The following is a 17135-nucleotide window of genomic DNA, read 5'->3' on the forward strand; positions in this document are numbered from 1 at the left end:
CGTACTCACCTAGGGCCCCCCGAGGACACGGCACTGAGGCTAAGACACCAAACTTGGTCTGCGGCCACCACACACCGGATCTCAGGGACTTGGGGCAGGCGTCATAGAGCACTAGGGAAGAAGAAGACAGTGAGGCAGGCAGCCAGGGGCTGGGGCCAGGGACGGCCTCATCCGCTGACCCCTCACCTACCCCAGGCCCACAGCCTACCACTCTGCTGCTGGCCTCAGGGGAGCTGGCCTTTCAGATTCTGTGACAGCCCACCAAAATACTTGGGGCCAATGTGGGAGCCCCCGGGTGGCACAAGAAGTCACCCAGAGCCCCTACCCAGAGAGCCAAGCATGCCATGGGACTTGGTGGCAACATGCCAGAGCCAGCCTGCTGCACGTGGAGCTTGCTCACCCCGGCAGCCGCTGGCTGTCACCTCTGCAAAAGGACTGTCACAGCTGTTGCACTGGCGGCCAAGGGCTCCTGGGCGACAGGGGCACTGCCCGCTGTGGGGGGCACAGGAACGTGAGGTAGAGCCCACTGGGTAGCAGTCACATGGCAGGCATGAGTCGCCGCCCCGCGGTCGGTAGTGGAACTCCTGTTTGAGAAAGGGTCAGGGGCCAGAGGTCAGGGGTCAGGGCTTAAGAGGAGGATTTCAGATCAGGGCTTGGGGAGTGGGTGGAATCAAGGGCAAAGGGTCGGGAGAACAGTGCTCACAGGCCAGAAGGAAGACAGGCCTCAAGGGAAATGTCAGGGAGGGATCAGATGTCAAGGATAAGAGGTGGCAGTTAGGTCACAGGGCAGGGGTAAGGGGTCAGGGGCTGAGTCAGGTGGCAGAAGTCTGCAAGCTGGATAACAATCACAGAATGTCTACGACAGAGTTAAAAGGTCAGGGGCCAGGCGCACCTTGCAGTGACACTGCCCATTTGTCTTGTTGCAGTTGGGGTCAAAGCCCTTGTGAACATCGCAGTTGCAAGGGCCACATGTTGGGCTCCCCCACCAGCCCCGTGGGCACTGCTGGTCCATCCTGGGGTGGAGAACCAGGTGAGATGCCTCTGCCATATCTCAGTGACCCTCCCTAACCCTCTCCAGTTCTTTCCATCACCTCAGCCCCCAGCCCCTTACCTGTGTTCACAGTGGTGCCCGAAATAACCACCTATGCAGTCGCAGGTATAGCCATGGGGGGCCCCCGGGAGATGCCGGCATGACCCCTGGTTCTGACAGGGGTTCAAGAGGCAGGCGTCCACACAGCCTGGGCCATAGTAACCTGAGGGTTGGGTCAGGGAGCTGAGGACACTGGCCACAGAGCATGGGAGGAAGCAGGCTCCTGTCCTTCTTGGACCCTGCCTCCTCTCCAGATCCCCCAGTCCTCACCATGAGCCCCAGATTACCCTGTCCCCACCCAGGCCCCACCAAGCCAGCAGGTACCCCCCATCCAGGCCCCACCTGGCCAGCAAGTACAGGAAAAGGTTTGCCAGAGGTCTCGGCAGTCAGCACGGGGCGGGCAGGGCCCAGAGGCACAGGCGTTGGTCACGACACAGCCGGGTTCCACGTTCACTCGGTGGCTTGGGGGAAGCAGGGCTGGGGACCCCGAAGGCGTGGAGCCAAGCCATACTCCCTAAGGGCAGAGCCGGCAAGGGTGAGACCCACGTCAGAGCACCTCAGCCCCGAGTCCAGCAGAGCCACCCACATGGTCTGATGACCCCGACATGCAATCTCCCTACAGACCCCCGTGTGCTTAGTCGCTCAGTTGTGTCCGACTCTTTGTGACTCCATGGACTGTAGCGCGCCAGGCCCCTCTGTCCATGGAATTCTCCACGCAAGAATGCTGGAGTGGGTACCCTAAGCCCTGACCCAATATTCCCATTTAGTGCCACCATGAGACCCCTGATTATGCTCTCCCTGACACAGGCCTCTAATGACCCTTGATAATCTAAGCTGGACTCTCACCTCCAACAGCACAGAAAGGCTCGACCTGTCTCTGCTGGCTCTGGTCACCACCACCCCTATGCCAACCTCCAGGTGAATGCAGCATCTCAGGCCTCAAGGCACCCCTGACCTCTGACCATTCACCCTAATGCCCCACCTCATATTTGCACGCTGACCCTCACCTGGATACAGCCAACCAGACCCTGAGGAGCCTCCTCTTCAGCGCCGTGGGGCAAGCCTCCCACATGGAGTCGCTTTACCTTCAGGCCCTGCAGCTCACTCCCCACCGCCAAAGTGTCCTGGGGGAAGGGGACAGTCAGCACTGGGGGTGAAGGGGGACCGATGAACCCCTGCCCTACCCCATTGTCAGCCTTGGCCTTATCCTAGCCCTGCATTACCATGCTCTGGCTCTCTGGACCAGGGGGCTGGTCTGGGCATGAGATGGAGTACAGAGGACTTGCTGAAGCACAGGGGATGAGTGACAGGAAGGTTTGGTCGAGAGCTGGGCTCTGGACAGGCCCCTCTCTCCTGGACCCTGAACAGACCCTGAAATTCCATGATTCTGAGCTGGGACGATCGGGAGACCAGAAGACGTTTGGCAAAGTGCTGGCTACAGAGGTACCCCAAGACCAGGCTAGAAATCTGCATAGCCTCCCTGACATGAGGAGGGCGGAGCAGGGTGGGCTGAAAGCAAGGACCTGAGGAGGGGGATTCAGGGGACAACATCAGACTATGTGCAGTGGATGGAAGAAGAGGAGTTGGACTGAGTGGGGTCTGATGAGGTGGGTCTGGTCGGAAGGCTAAGAATGGACCACCCCAGGGTTAGCAGTCAGACCTGGAAGAGGCTGAAGTCCAAGGAGACCATGAGGACATGGTGGCCCTGCCGGCCACCTGGCTCCTCCTGCAGCTCCAGTCGAAGATCATGCCACCGGCCGTCGTTGACTAGCACCTGGTCCAGGAGGAGGTGGGCAGCCCGGCCTGAGGCCCTGGTCACTGTTACAGACAGCAACCCCCGATCCAGCTGTGGGCAGAGAGGCACAGCCCTGGGGTCAGAGCCCCACACTGGGCTGGGGCCGGGAGTGTCAGGAGGTGGGGTCTGGGGCTTCAGAGGTCACAAAGAGCAGAGGTCAGCACAAGAGGAACAGGCTATATTTGGCATGGAGGGCCCTGTGCCAGGGCACTCTATGCTTCTGAGAGTGACGTTAAGGGGCAGAGGTCATGGATTAGCGCAGGTGGCAGGGGAGAGGTCGGCTGGGACTCTGCACCTGCAGAGGATATGATAGTGGGGAAGAGGGTCAAGGGCCAAGGTCGAGAGCAGGGTCAAGTGTGATCAGTGCTCCTAGCAGAGAAGTATGCTCTGTGTGTGTGTGTGTGTGTGCCCATGCACCTAGTCTCTCAGTCAGGTCCTACTGTTGGCAACCCCATGGACTGTAGACTGCCAGGCTCCTCTCTCCATGGGGTTCTCCAGGCAAGAACACTAGAGTGGGTTGTGATTTCCTTCTCCAGGGGATCTTCCCAACCCAGGGATCCAATGCAGGTCTCCTGCATTGCAGGCAGATGTTTTATCATCTGAGCCACCTGGGACCAGGCCTAAAACCACAGGAATGGTGCTGGTGGCCTCAGAGATTGAGAGCCGAGGGTCTAGGGAAGGGCTCAGGAGGACAGACCCACCTGACAGAGGAGTGTGCTATGTGGCCCAGCCTGGACTTGCATCAGGACCCCCTGCTTTGCCCGCGTCCGAAATGCCAGCCCCAGGTACCACGGCACAGACACGGCCACATCGTTTCCAAAGTCCCAGCTCAGTGTTCCGTTGCCACGGAAATGGTGGGGATGGGCCATAGCTGGTGGGATAAAAGGAGCGGAGTCACAGGCTTCACCTCGAGAACAGAAGCTATACTCCACAGGCCCTTCCTGCCCCGGGCTGCCCACTCACTGAGCCGACAGTCTTTGCCTCCAAAGCCCACCGGGCAGTCACAGCTGAAGCCACCCCAGCGCTCTGAGCAGATGCCATTATTCTTGCAGGGGCCGGAGTCACAAAAGTGCAGCTTGGCCTGGCAGCCTGGGAGAGGAAAGTAGAGACAGGACATGCGAACACGAGAGAGGGCATGAGCGCTGGACAAAACACAGGGCCCAGGGCAGGTGAAAGGGCCCAAGATCTCAGCCCCCTGTTCTCGCAGGGGGTGGAATTGGTAGGACTCAGGTCCTAAAGGCCAGACTGCAGCAGAGTGCTTGCCAGAAAAGGAGACAAGGAGGAGGTCAGAGTTCGAGTCCGTCCATAAAGCCCTCCGCCCTTTCCCTATGATGGGGACGTGGCCTACCTGCCACGGTGCCATTGTTTGCGACAAAGGACGCCATGTCCACCCGGCGGCCATCGATATGCAGGTCCCGCATGCAGCCAACGAAGTCCTTGTGGGACACGGGGAAGTTCTCGGGAAGGTTGGGGACACCCCCCAGGAGCAGAGGGCCTGTCAGGTCCAGGGACCTGGGGGTCAGGGGTCCAGGTCATTGGTGGGACTGGGGCCAAGGTAGGTTTGCTGCTGGGTTGGGGTGGGATAGGAAATGGAGGGGGTAGGACTCAGAGGGTAAGGTGATCGAATGGGGAGGGTAAGATCAGGCTGAGGAGGAACTGGGGCCTGACTTCAGTTGTGGGGGTGCAAAGGAGAGTTTCTGACAGGCAGATGGTCTGGGGAAAGGTAGAAGAGGCTGAGGATGAGGATGAAAAAGGGAGGCAGAAGGGTGGCTGGGGGCAGGTGATGGGGGTCATGTGGGGCTGTGGGGCATTAGAGAGACCAAGAGAGTAGAGAATTTGGAGGGGTGGGTGCCTGGGGGAACGTGTACAAGTGGGGAGTCCAGGGTAGAACACAGAGATAGGGGCTAAGGTGAGGTGGGGTTTCAGCGTTCTAGTGAGGAAAGGAAAATCTGGTGGTTTGGGGAAGGATGGGGAGTTTGGAGGCAGTATTGGAAGGATGGGGGTGGACTCTGGCAGGCAGGGGGTTTGGGGCTCAGGGGCTGGGGAGCTCACTTCTTGGAGCTTGTTTGCGTGCCGGCAGCCGCACAGGAGTAGTTCCCAATCTCAGCCCCAAACTGCAGAGCCACAGCCACATCGCAGTCATCCACGCTCAGCACAGCCACCTTGTCCTTGGAGGGGCCCTGAGCACCCCCCAGGGCATCTGTCCGGGGCTAGAGACCCAGCACGTCACTCAACAGGACCCCCAGGGGTCACCTGTTATCCCAGAACCTGGTATCCCAGCTCCTTCCCCATACTCCCAGGCCGAGGGCGGTGCCCACCTTGTTGTAGTATCTCAGATGCACTGTGTGCCACTGCCCGTCACTGAGGCCCCCTGGAACTGTGGGGCTGACCACTGTGTTGGACTCACCTGCAGGGCGGATGTGTATGGAGGCTGGTCTGGCGCTTCGAGGCCTCCCCTCCCCCTACCCAGTCATGCAAGCACAGCTGCTCCCAAGGTGACCCTGGATGCATCAGATAACTTCCCCCTGATGGTGGCCACACTGGCCAGACCAGAGTGCCTCTGGACATGTGGGAGAAGCACACACTTCATGGAGAGAGAAGGTGGTCTGCTGGGCATGGGTGGAGGGATGTGTTCAGGTGGGCCTGGGGTGCTCACACCCCCCAGCCAACTCACCCACACATGCACCCCCTCACCCCTACAGTGATCCGTGGGGGGCACCCACCAGTGGAATATGTGAGCCTCACTTGCCCAGCCACGAGCTCCAGGGCCAGGAAGTCGTGCTTCTCGTTCAGGCGTCCGTTGTAGAAGAGCAGCCCACTGGGCTGCACCGTGGCAAACCTGGGGTCGGGGAGGGCCCGTCACAAGCAAGACCCCCTCCTCACACCCGCCATCCCTGTGACAAGAAGGTCTGAGGGAGCCCACCCAGGCTAGGTGAGGGAGGAAGTGATGAGAGAGGGAGGGGAAGGGGCGGTGTCCCAGGGGACGCCAGGTTGCGGGCAGTCAGGACCTGGGTCTTGGAGGTGGTGGGGACCCCATGAGGGCGCGCAGATGCGGGCGAGCACCTACGAGAGGGACAGCGTGAGGTGGAAGCGCTGTCGAAGGCCGCGGAACATGACGAAAGAGCTGGGCGGGAAGGAGCGCGCGGCCACTTCGCAGCGTGGACCCTCGAAGGCACCGCCCGCGGGGCACTGGCAGCGGAAGCCGCCGTCCGGCCCATTGGCGCAGGTGCCCCCGTTGCGGCAGACACCCGGGACGCAGCGTCCGGCCTCCGTGTCCAGCTCACAGTCTTCGCCTAGGGGTCAAGTCGGCAGTAGAGGCGGGGTCAGACCGCGCCCCGCCCCCGGCTCCAGCGGGCCCCGCCCCTCCGAAGGCCACGAACTCCAGGTGAGAGCCAAGAAATGGAAAAGTCTCGCAGGCTGTGGGCACGCCCCTATTACACCTGACCCCGCCCCCTCTCCCCTTCCGGCCACTCCCCTGCACAGGGCCACGCCCCCTCCTCTTCCTCTGCCCAGTTAAACTGTTAGTTGCTCAGTGGTGTCTGACTCTTTGCAACCCCAGCCTGCCAGGCTCCTCTGTCCATGGAATTTCCCAGGCAAGAATACTGGAGTGGGTAGCCATTCCCTTCTCCAGGGGATCTTCCCCACCCAGGTCTCCTGCACTGCAGTCAGATTGTTCACCATCTGAGCCACCAGGGGGTTGGCCCAGCCAAGACCTCTATTTCTTCGCGGCCTTAGGCTTCCTCTCTGCCAGGTTCTACCGCTTCTGGACCAACCGCGCCCAACTCGACCCCGGGTGGCTCAAGAGTGATGCCCAATGCTCACTTGCACTGTAGTTCCGCTCCCCACTCTGCCTGATGTTCACCCAGCCCCGCGCCCTGCTCACCCGTGAAGCGTGGCCGGCAAACGCAAGTGTAGCCGCCCTCGCGCCGTGAGCAGGCGCCGCCGTTGCGGCAGGGGTTGGAGTAGCAGAGGTCGAGCTCCGTCTCGCAGAAGTCTCCCGTGAAACCGGGAGGGCAGCGGCAGCGCAGGCCTGCAATGGGCTGGATGGGTCTAAAGAGTGTAGAGGCGGAGGCCAGGAAGGGCGCAGAGGAGTCGAAGCGCAGCACCGACACGCACTTCATGTAGTTCTCGCAGGGCTCGCGCAGGCACACGTTGTCGTCGAAGGGCAGCACGTCCAGCAGCGAGCGGGCGGCCAGCGCCGCGCGGCGCACGTACAGCTGCTCCTGCAGCTCCTCGGAGCTGAACCAGGGGCCCGCAGAGCCGGCTCCAGCCCCGCGGGGTGCCAGCGCCGAGAAGCTCACGTTGAGCACGGTGCCCCCCACGTCCGTGTCGTTCTGGATGTTGAAGATGAAGACGTCCTCGGCGGGGGTGGCAAGTACTGCAGCCACGCCTTCCAGGAAGTGGCCCAGGAGCGGCGACAGGAAGCGTTCCTGCCACATGTTCTCCAGGCGCACGGTCAGGCTGTTGGCCAGCAGCTCCTCGGTTATGATGACCACGCGCAGCACGCACTGGGCCGTCACGCTGTGCAGCCCATCTGCCGGCAGAAGTGGGGGAAGAGGTCAGTCTGGGGTCAGCGTCTGCCCTTCCCAGGGACAGAGGAGGGTTACTGGCCCAGTCCCCCGGCACCTCTGTGTTAGTGGCCTGACCCTGCCAGGACACAAGAGGGTCTGGGCTTGTGATCACCAACTCTCTCAGCACCAAGGTGTCAGCAATGTACTGCTTCCTGTCCCCTCCCTCCAGCATGGGGAAGGGCCTGAGCCAGGGATCAATCCACCCACTCTCTGCCCCCCAGTAGTGCCCATGGGTCAGCAGGTCATTCCTCCAACAACACACAAGATGGTCCCTAAGTGATCAGTAACCCACCCTTCCTCAGGTTATCATGATCAGCAGGCCAATCAGGATAGAAAGAGGAGCCAAGGCTACTGATGACCGACTTTCTTTCCTCCCATCCCCCAGCACTGCAGAAGTAGCAAAACATCCTCTCCAAGAATATCCTCCAGGTGAAGGATAACCTATTCCCTATCTCTGGTTAGCCAACTGCTTTCCCAGTTCACTAGAAGGGGGTCCCTAGCTCTGTGACCACTCAACCGCATCTCCCAGAACCCTGGGTCAGCAAGCTCCTCTCTAAGAGAATCTTGGACCCTGACCTCCTCCACAGCATTCTTGGATCAGCAAGCTGCCCATCACCCCAGACCTGGGTCCTGCAATTTCAGTGGCCACTCTCAGAAATGAGGATGAGGTGCTTATATGCCTTGTCTCCACACACTGGGTGGCCGACAGGGGGTTTGTTCTTCAGGGAATTGAGGAATGAATGAAGACGTGCCTTCTTTGGCAGTGTCAGGAGTCCTATGCTCCAGAATTGGAAAATAAGCACCGGTAAAGTCTGTCCCAACCCCTGCAGCCTCCAGTGTTTAGGCCTGCAAGAGCTTTTTCCACCTGAGCTCTCCTTTGAGGGAACAGTTTGTGAAAGCGTCGCCTTGGTCCACGGCTGCAGAAGAGACAAGTGGATCTCCAGACTTTCTCCCAAAGGGCAGGGCCTTAGTCAGCCTCATCGACAGCAGCCAGGCTAATATGGGTCTGCTCTCTGTCTGAAGCTGCCAAAGGAAGATGCTGTTCCCGACCGCAAAATGACTGGCCTCCCTCTTCTCCACAGGCTGAAGGTCAGTATGGACCCAAAGTAACCCTTCATCTGAACAGGGGTATGATGCTGGCTTTTCCTGGGACATCTAGAGCATTACTCCAGCCTTTCAGAAGGAGGGAAGCAATCCCTAGATTAACAAACAGACAGTTCTTGGGCTCCCCTGGTGACTCAGTGGTAAAGAATCCTCCTGCCTATGCAGGAGACAATTGGGATTTGATTCCTGATCTGGGAAGAGCCCACATGCCACAGAGCACCTAAGTGCATGTGCCACTACTTATTGAGCTGTGCTCTAGAGCCCGGAAGCACAACTACTGAGCCCATGTGCTTCAACTACTGAAGTCCAAGTGCCCCCGAGCCCATGCTCTGCAACAAGAGAAATGATTGCAATGAGAAGCCTGCATGCTGCAACTAGAGAGTAGCCCCTGCTTGCCACAACTAAAAAAAAGCCAGCACAGCCAAAACAAAATTTAAAAAATAAAATAATTATTTAAATAAAGCAGACAGTTCTTTAAGAGTCTTTATGAGGTCTGCTAATGCCCTAGAATCTTTGGGGTTCTGTGAAGACTGTTCAAGACCCCAAGAAGAGACTATATGACTCTAACCTGGTCTATGGTAGATCCTGTGGGGTGCAGGTACCCAGCGCTCAAGGGATTCTTGGAAAGCCTGGAAACCCTTCTTTGGTTTGAAGTGCCTTGTGGGGGGCCCTGAGGACCTGACAGGCTAAGGTTACTGGCTCATTTGATTAACCCCCACCCCTCACCTGTGACAGTCACCAACATGGAGGCCACCAGTGGGCGGTTGTTGTCTAGCTTGCGACTGAGTCGGAGCTCCCCGCTGGTCTGGTTGACCACCAGCAGCTGCAGCTCATTGCCCCGCTCAAAGGAGTAGAAGAGGTGGTCAGAGACATCCGGATCGTAAGCTGGGATGCGCCCAATGATGCCTGAGGGGAAGGTGTCCGAGCGATTGGACACATAGTTGTTGAAGAGGATCTGGAAGTTGTTGAGCACAGGGCTGTTGTCATTCTGGTCAACCAAGCGGACGTGCACAGTGGCCCGACTGACCAGGGGGGCTGATGTGGCCTGCACAACAATTACGTATTCCTGGCGAGCTTCGTAGTCCAGGTCAATGAGTGCCGTCAACTCTCCCGAGAAGATGTCCATTTGGAACAGCTCGGGGATGTTCCCCTCCACAATCTGGTACATTATATGAGCATTGGGGCCTTCATCTGGATCCACTGCAGTGATCTGGGCCACCACTGAGCCCACAATGCTGTTCTCCTTCACTCGCACCTCAAACTCCTCGGCTGGGAAGACCGGTGCATTGTCATTGACATCCTGCACTGTCACCTGGATGCTGACTGGAGTCCGGAGTGGGGGCACACCTCGGTCCACTGCGTAGGCAGTCAGTTCATACACCGGCACCGCCTCTCGATCCAGCCGCCTCACAGTGCGGACAATGCCAGACGTGGGTTCAATGGTAAAATCTCCATCCCCATCTTCCCCATTCTGGAAAGTGTACTGGACCCGGCCATTGGCATGAGCATCTCGGTCAGTGGCTGAGATCTGCAGGACACTGGTGAAAGGCGGGGCATCCTCGGAGACCAGCCCTGTGTAGTGGGAGGCCACAAACTGCGGAGCATTGTCATTCACGTCATTGACCATCACTTCCACATAAGTAGTATCTGCTTTCTGTGGGATGCCATTGTCCCGAGCTGTAATAGCCAGTGTGTAAGTCACCTGGTCTTCATAGTCCAGGGGGGCCTGCAGGGTAATGGCCCCTGAGTCTGCGTCAATGCGGAACTGGGGCAGGTTGTCCTCTAGGAGATAAGTGATACGAGCGTTCTCACCCACATCATCGTCAGAGGCACTGATGACCACCACAGTGCTACCCACTGGCCGATCCTCATTCACACTCACTGAGTAGTGGGCACTTTGAAAGACAGGCCGGTGAGTGTTGGCATCCGTGATGTTGATGTGCACATAGCAGTGATCATGAAGGGCACGGTCAGATGCAGTTAGTACCAGCTTGAAGTACCGTTCCTGCTTGTAGTCCAGGGGCAGGGCCAGCGTCACCAGACCTACACCCCCCTGGGTGCTGATAGCAAAGCGATTCCGAGTGTTACCTCCTGTGATCTGGTAGCTGATGGCACTGTTGGCATCACGGTCTACAGCAGTCACACTGACCACACTGGTGCCCACGGTCGCATCCTCATTCAGTCGGAGGTGGTACTCCTTCATGGTGAACTCAGGCCGATTGTCATTAACATCCAGCACAGTCACTGTGACACTGGCTGAGGCTGAGAGTGGGGGTGAGCCATGGTCTCGGGCCTCCACACCAAAGAAGTAATGTTCCACAGACTCACGGTCCAAGGGTCCGCTCACAGAGACCCAGCCAGTGGCACTGTTTATCACAAAGGGTGTATCCGGGGCCACACCAGTTAGGGAATACTCCAGTCTGGCATTCTCTCCATGGTCTGCATCCACTGCCTGAATGTGGATGACTGAGTGGCCCAGGGGTGCATTTTCCAGGACAGAGACCTGGAAGGGCGTGCTAACAAAGATAGGAGTATGGTCATTGATGTCCACCACCTGGATGCTGGCCAGGCCGGTGTTGTTGGACAGCGGGGGGCGGCCTGCATCCTGAGCCCGGATGCGCAAGGCATACTCTCGCTCTGCTTCAAAATCCAGAGGGGCCACCACCTGGATCTCGCCTGTGAGGCTGTCAATGGCAAAGTGGCCGCGGCTGTTACCACTGATGATGTTGTAGTGTACTAGTCCATTGGCATCCTTATCCCGGTCCGTGGCTGTGACGCGAAGCACCACCGTATGGGGGCGCACATCCTCGCGCACCTGCGCCACGTAGCGTTTCTCGCTAAACTGGGGCGCGTTGTCATTCTCGTCCAGCACGGTTATGTGCACACGCACTGTGGCAGAGCGCGGCCCGGGCTCTTGGCCCTGGTCGCTGGCCTCCACCACCAGCTCGTAACTTTCCATGTGCTCGCGGTCCACGCGACCGCTGGTGCTGATGAGGCCCGAGCGCGGATCAATTTCGAAGGCAGCGGCGGCGGCGGCGCGCGCAGCTGGCGGCCCCACAAAGCGGTAACGCAGGTTGGCGTTGGGGGGCGCGTCACCATCTGTGGCACGTAGCTGCAGGATGGGGTAGCCCTCTTCCACGTTCTCGCGAAGCGTCTCCCGGTATTGCGCCTGCTCAAATACCGGCGCGTGGTCATTGCGGTCGGCCACTGTAACGGCCACCATGGTGGTGGCAGAGAGGCGCGGCGAGCCGTGATCCTGCGCCGTCACGCGTAGGTAGTGGCGATCCATGCTCTCGCGGTCCAGAGCGGCCTCTGTGCGGATAAGGCCGCTCTGCGGATCGATGCTGAAGAGCTCCAGCGAGCGGCTGTTCATGAGCGCAGCCAGCGAGTAGACTAGGCGCCCGGCCTCTCCGGTGTCCGGGTCCTGCGCCACTACGCGTAGCACCGCGGTACCTGCCGCCTCATTCTCCGGCACTAGTGCCTGGTAGTTGTACTGCGGAAACTGTGGGTGGCGGTTCGCGGCGCGACGGGGGCGGGCCCGGCCCTCTAGGGGTATTCTCCAGGCTCCAGGCCCGGCCGGGGCCCCAGGGGGGCGCGGCCCGGGGCCCTGCGGGAGGAAGCGGCGGCGGAAGAGACCTCGGGAGCGCATGCGCTCGGGCGTCGGCTCGGGAGCTGTCCGAGACTCGCGCGGTGCTGAACCAGACGCGGGAGCTGTCCTCGCTGTGCGAGGTGCTGAATCCAGTCCGGGGCCAGATCCCACGGCCCCGGGAGGGCGGTCCGACCGGGGGCCTGTCCTCCTCGCTCGGGATGTCGCAGTTCTCTCGCTCTGACCCCTGCGCCCTGGTCCCGACAGTTCCCCGCAGCAGCGCGTGGTTCCCACTTTTGGGGAGGAGCCTCTCCCAGTATGCCTCTGAGAGGACACCGGCTGAGAACTACGGGGCCGAATCAGAAGGTCCGAAGGGAAGGGAGGGTTGTTCTCCGGGCCTGGGACCCCTGGGGACAAACCCTCTGGTGACAGACTATCTCTTTGCAAAGGCCCTGTCCGCCTGCAAGAGGAGACCTCTGGGCGCCAGCATAACAGAGACCCTGGTCCTTGTCCGGTCTCCCGCCCACGGCTGCCAAATGTCTTGACCCCATATTCCGCTCCCAGCCCCGGCTGCTCCGGGGGCCCTCGACCGCTTTGGGCGCTTTGCCTTCCCCCTCGGAGCCCCACGAAGACAGGTTCCCTGACTCCCAGGCCAGGCTCTCCATCCTCTCGGACCCCGGGCGGCTCGGGACAAAGAGCTAAGGCTCCGTTGCCGATCCGCGCCCCTGGTCCCGCAGCAGGAGCTACCTCCGGATCCCGGCCGTGGCCCCCATCGTCCCCCAGCTCCTCCCGGCTAAGAGGGAACAAAGAGAGGAGGGAAAGGAGCAGGAGTAGCGGGGTCGTCGGCCCCCTGAGACCCCACCACGGATGCCGCCTCGCCATCACCCCCCACTTCCCCACACTGCCTCCACTGTCCTCCGCCCGGGTCCAGGCCTTGGGCCCGCCTCGCTGCTCGGACCCCCACCCGGACCCCTGCCGCCACCCCAGTCCCCTGCCTCTAGGCCTGTCGCTCCACGCCGCCGCCACCCTCTGGGCACCATCTACTTCGCGGCCAGAGCCCCTTTGGCGAGCGGCCCCGGCTTTTGCCGCCCCCACCACAGCATCCCTGACGCTGCTGCCGCCTCCCGCCGCTCCAACATGGCTCCCGGCCGCTGCGATGGTTCACTCCATCTCCGCCCCGGAGCTCCAAATCCTATGGTACAGGCCATCACGCATGTCAGCTGCCGACATAGAAGTCATGACCGCCATCTTTATTGAGGGCAGAACGCAAGTGCTGCCCACTGTGCTGAACCGGGCAGGGAGATTCACCGCCCCTGGTTCCACCCTCCTCTTCGTGACCACCGCCCTCATCCGCCTCCCTCTCTCTAGGGCGCTGTCTCGGCTCTGTCTTCGGCCTTCTGCTTGCGAATCTCTTATGCACTGCCTTCACTAGTTCCGAACCCTGTCCGGGATTTTGGTCTGAAATTTTGATGCCTACGATGTGCAGAGTTTTCTCTCAACTCTTGGGTGGGGATACCATCATGGGGTCGGAGTGGCTTGGGGTGCCAGCAGCCTGAACAGCCTTAACCGTTCGATCGGCGAGTTTTAACTCATGAAACAGTCGCGAACATCTGCTTGTTTGGAGCGCCCCAACCGAGCAGGGACCAGAGGTGACCCTCCCGAAGCCGAAACAGAGGCTAAACTTCCCTGCTTTTTCGGTCGGCTGCTCTTCCCCTGGAAATTACACCCCTCTCTTAGGTAGCGGGTCTCCAGAGCTCTGGAATGCCACGTGCAACCCGGCGTAGCCGCAGGACTGAGGCTCGGCTTCCTCAGATCCCCTCCCTTGCCCTCTACGGCTGCGTCCCTTAACCCCTTGAAGGAACTAACGGAAAAGCTGTTTTGCCCGCGCTGTTCTACTCCCAGCTCAAGTTAGACCCGTGTATCCAATGGGCAGACGCCGGGGAATAGACGTCACCGAAGACGAGCTGGGGGCGTGGGGCATGAACACCGAGGGTTCCAATCAGAAAGTCACTGTTTCTATTGGGACAATGGGTGGCTCCGCCCCCACGGCAGACTCATTGTCTGGGGGAGGAGGCTCCGCCGGTTCCAGAATAGCTGGGAGAGACAATCCAGGTGTTCTACGGCCCAGCCTGCAAAGCTGCACCGACAGTGGACTGCAACGCCACGGTTAGACGGCGTCGGCGTCCTTGGACAGAGGAGGGGTTTAGGGCTGAGGCCCCGAACGCTCCAAGGGGCGCGGCTCCTGCTTGGAACCCGCGGAGAACTCCGGCTTCGGCCTCTGGCCCGCCCCAAACGGTACCTATGACATCACCACCAACCAATCAAATGGCGCATTCTTAGGCCTCATTGACTTTTTCGCTTCCAGGAGGCGGGATTCCTCGTTCCAGCACCTCATGTGACTACGGAGAGCCGGTGGGTGGGCTCCAGTGGTGCCCTCTGGTGTCTCAGAATCTGAGGACTTCCTAAGGTCAGAGCCGAGAAAGTACGCTCTGGGCGTTGGAGAGGCGCTGAAGGCAGACCTTGGTTGGATGGGAGCTCGGTGCAGGGTCTGAAGGAGGGAAGCGAAAGACATGGTTTCTATCGCACCTTCACCCTCCAGGTTCACGATCTAGCGAGTGAACGGAAAGCTTTCCGCGAGGGCGGAAAGCTTTACACTAACGATGGATGTAGATAGGTGGGACGCTAGGGAGAGGGATGCTGGATCCCAGAGGAGGTAGGTGCCTGAGCCAATGTAACCATCTGCCTGAGTAGATCTTTGAATAACCAAAAGATGGAAGAGCCCCTAGGTCTTGGAAGCTGTGTGGGCAAATGTTCTGAGGTTTAAAGGGATCGTGGCCGTGTTATGCCCTGCTCCCTGTCCTAGGGCTAGCACTGCCTTCACCTGATGCTCCTTGTGGGGAGCAAGACTGGGACCTCTCCGTAACACCCTTGGTGACTGCAGAGGACTCTCCGTGTCCTCCCTGAAGTTCTGCCTCCACTGCTGTCCTCTCTTTGTGGCTGCTTTTCCATGGAAGCCTGTCCCTCTCCCTCTGCCCTCACCTCTATGCCCCACCCCCAGTGGCAGCTTCTCATGCTCCCTGTAAAGGCAAAGCTAGTGGAGTTCCTCTTTCCACTGCCCTCTAGGACATTTCAGATCCTCTCCTCGTTCCTTTTCCTCTCTACCCAGTATTTGCCCTTGTCACTTGCATTGCAGGTGGATTCTTTTATCAAAAAGTCACCCAGGAAGCCCTTACCTTAACCACTAGCCAGTCCAATAACAATTCTCCTACCCTGGCTCTTCTTAGACAAACTCACTGGGCTAATTAATATCTAACCCCAGTTAAAACAGACTATTTGTGAATTCCTTACCTCTGAATAAGCAGAGCATTACTAGAGAAAAACAACATTCTGAATTCTTGACCTTAAGCCTTAATATTATATTGGAGGGCTTCACCAGTGCAGTAAGATAAAAAAAAAAAAAAATAGCAAAAAGGTATAAGGATTAGAAAGGAAAAAAAAAAAGTATTCACAGGCAACAGGAATGTGTATGTAAAAAATCCAAAAGAACTTACAGATAAGTTATTAGAGTTTAGCAGAGTCACTGAATACAAAGTCAATATATAAAAATCAGTTGTAATTTCTATATATCAACAAGTGAGAACTTTTTTTTTCATAATGCAATTTATAGTAGCATCATGCAACATAAAATGCCAGGGATAAATATAATGCAGTATGTGCAATGACTCTTCACACATACCATAGAACATATTGACATTGAACACTATCATAATCATTTCATGATTTATGTAAGTCAAATCATGTTGTATACCTTAAACTATATTGTCAATTATATCTCAGTAAACACTTAAAGAAAAAATAGAAACATAAAAGACATAAATGGAGTGCAAAACTATGTTCAAAGATTGGAAGGTTTAATACAGGCATACCTCAGAGATACTGTGGGTTTGCTTACAGACCACCGCAATATTTGCAATAAAGCAAATATCACAGTAAAGTGAATCATACAAATGTTTTGGTTTCCCAGGGAATATAAAATTTGTGTTTAGACTACAGTCTGTTAAATGTGCAACAGTACTATGTCTAAAAAAAATGTACATACCTTACTTAAAAATACCTTATTGCTGGGACTTCCCTGTTGGTCCAGTGGTTAAGACTCCACCTTTCACTGCAGGAGGCACAGGTTTGATCCCTGCTCAGGGAACTAAGATCCTTCATGACAAATGGCCGAAAAAGAGAAAAAAAAACAAACAACTTATTGCTAAAAAATGCTAACCATCCTCTGAGCCTTCAGTGAATCATAATCAATTTTTTTTTTTTTTGGCATCCTTGGGTGGGCCTAAACATCATCTTTTTAAAAGTAACATAAAAATAAATAAATAAATAAAAATAAAAGTAACATCAAGCAATTCCCTGGCACTCCAGTGGTTAGGACCCTACACTTCCACTGCAGAGGGCCAAGTCTGATCCCTGGTTGGGGATCTAAGACCCCATGTGCTTCCTGGTACAGCCAAAAATAAGTAACATCAGAGATCATTGACCACAGATCAGCATAACACATATAATGATGATGATAAAAGTTTGAAATATTATGAGAATTACCAAAATGTGACACAGAGACATGAAGTAAGAAAATGCTGTCGGAAGACTGGTAACAATAGACATTCTATTGTCTGTTATCTAGTGAAGGTTTGCCACAAACATTCAAAACCTGTCAATTTGTTGTAAAAGATGCAGTGTTGGTGAAATGCAATAAAATGTGGCATACCTGTATTGTGCGGATGCTAATTCTCCCCAAATGATATATGGATTCAATGCAACTCAGAAACCCCAGTAAAGACTGTGTAGTGTACATGTGTGTGTAAACTGACAAACTGGATTCTAAAATGTATGAGGGCCAAGAACACCCAAGACAGTCCAAAGGAAACCCAAGAAGGAGAACAACTTCCTCTACTAGAGATCAGGAAAGCTACAGCGACAAAACCAAGACTG

The 17135-nt window shown here is 57.2% G+C and overlaps 1 protein-coding gene across 2 annotated transcripts in view; it reads right to left on the minus strand.

The window, feature by feature from the left end:
• Positions 1–14954, minus strand: part of CELSR3 (cadherin EGF LAG seven-pass G-type receptor 3) — a 29206-nt gene extending 14252 nt beyond the window's left edge. Inside the window, exons 1-16 of one of the 2 annotated variants that reach the window (XM_043442407.1) lie at positions 9287–14954; positions 6769–7419; positions 5953–6178; positions 5609–5724; positions 5204–5292; positions 4938–5095; positions 4234–4397; positions 3849–3974; positions 3587–3756; positions 2751–2936; positions 2098–2214; positions 1433–1604; positions 1112–1253; positions 893–1013; positions 401–584; positions 10–111 (exon numbers count right to left, since the gene is read on the minus strand). In XM_043442407.1, coding sequence (XP_043298342.1) covers positions 10–111; positions 401–584; positions 893–1013; positions 1112–1253; positions 1433–1604; positions 2098–2214; positions 2751–2936; positions 3587–3756; positions 3849–3974; positions 4234–4397; positions 4938–5095; positions 5204–5292; positions 5609–5724; positions 5953–6178; positions 6769–7419; positions 9287–13028 — 6466 coding nt within the window. In that variant the 5' untranslated portion in view covers positions 13029–14954. The remainder of the gene's footprint in view (positions 1–9; positions 112–400; positions 585–892; positions 1014–1111; positions 1254–1432; positions 1605–2097; positions 2215–2750; positions 2937–3586; positions 3757–3848; positions 3975–4233; positions 4398–4937; positions 5096–5203; positions 5293–5608; positions 5725–5952; positions 6179–6768; positions 7420–9286) is intronic. The other variant, XM_043442408.1, reaches the window with a different exon arrangement.
• Positions 14955–17135: the final 2181 nt, after the last annotated feature.

Source organism: Cervus canadensis, chromosome 22 (assembly GCF_019320065.1).
Source record: "Cervus canadensis isolate Bull #8, Minnesota chromosome 22, ASM1932006v1, whole genome shotgun sequence".
Lineage (NCBI taxonomy): Eukaryota > Metazoa > Chordata > Mammalia > Artiodactyla > Cervidae > Cervus > Cervus canadensis.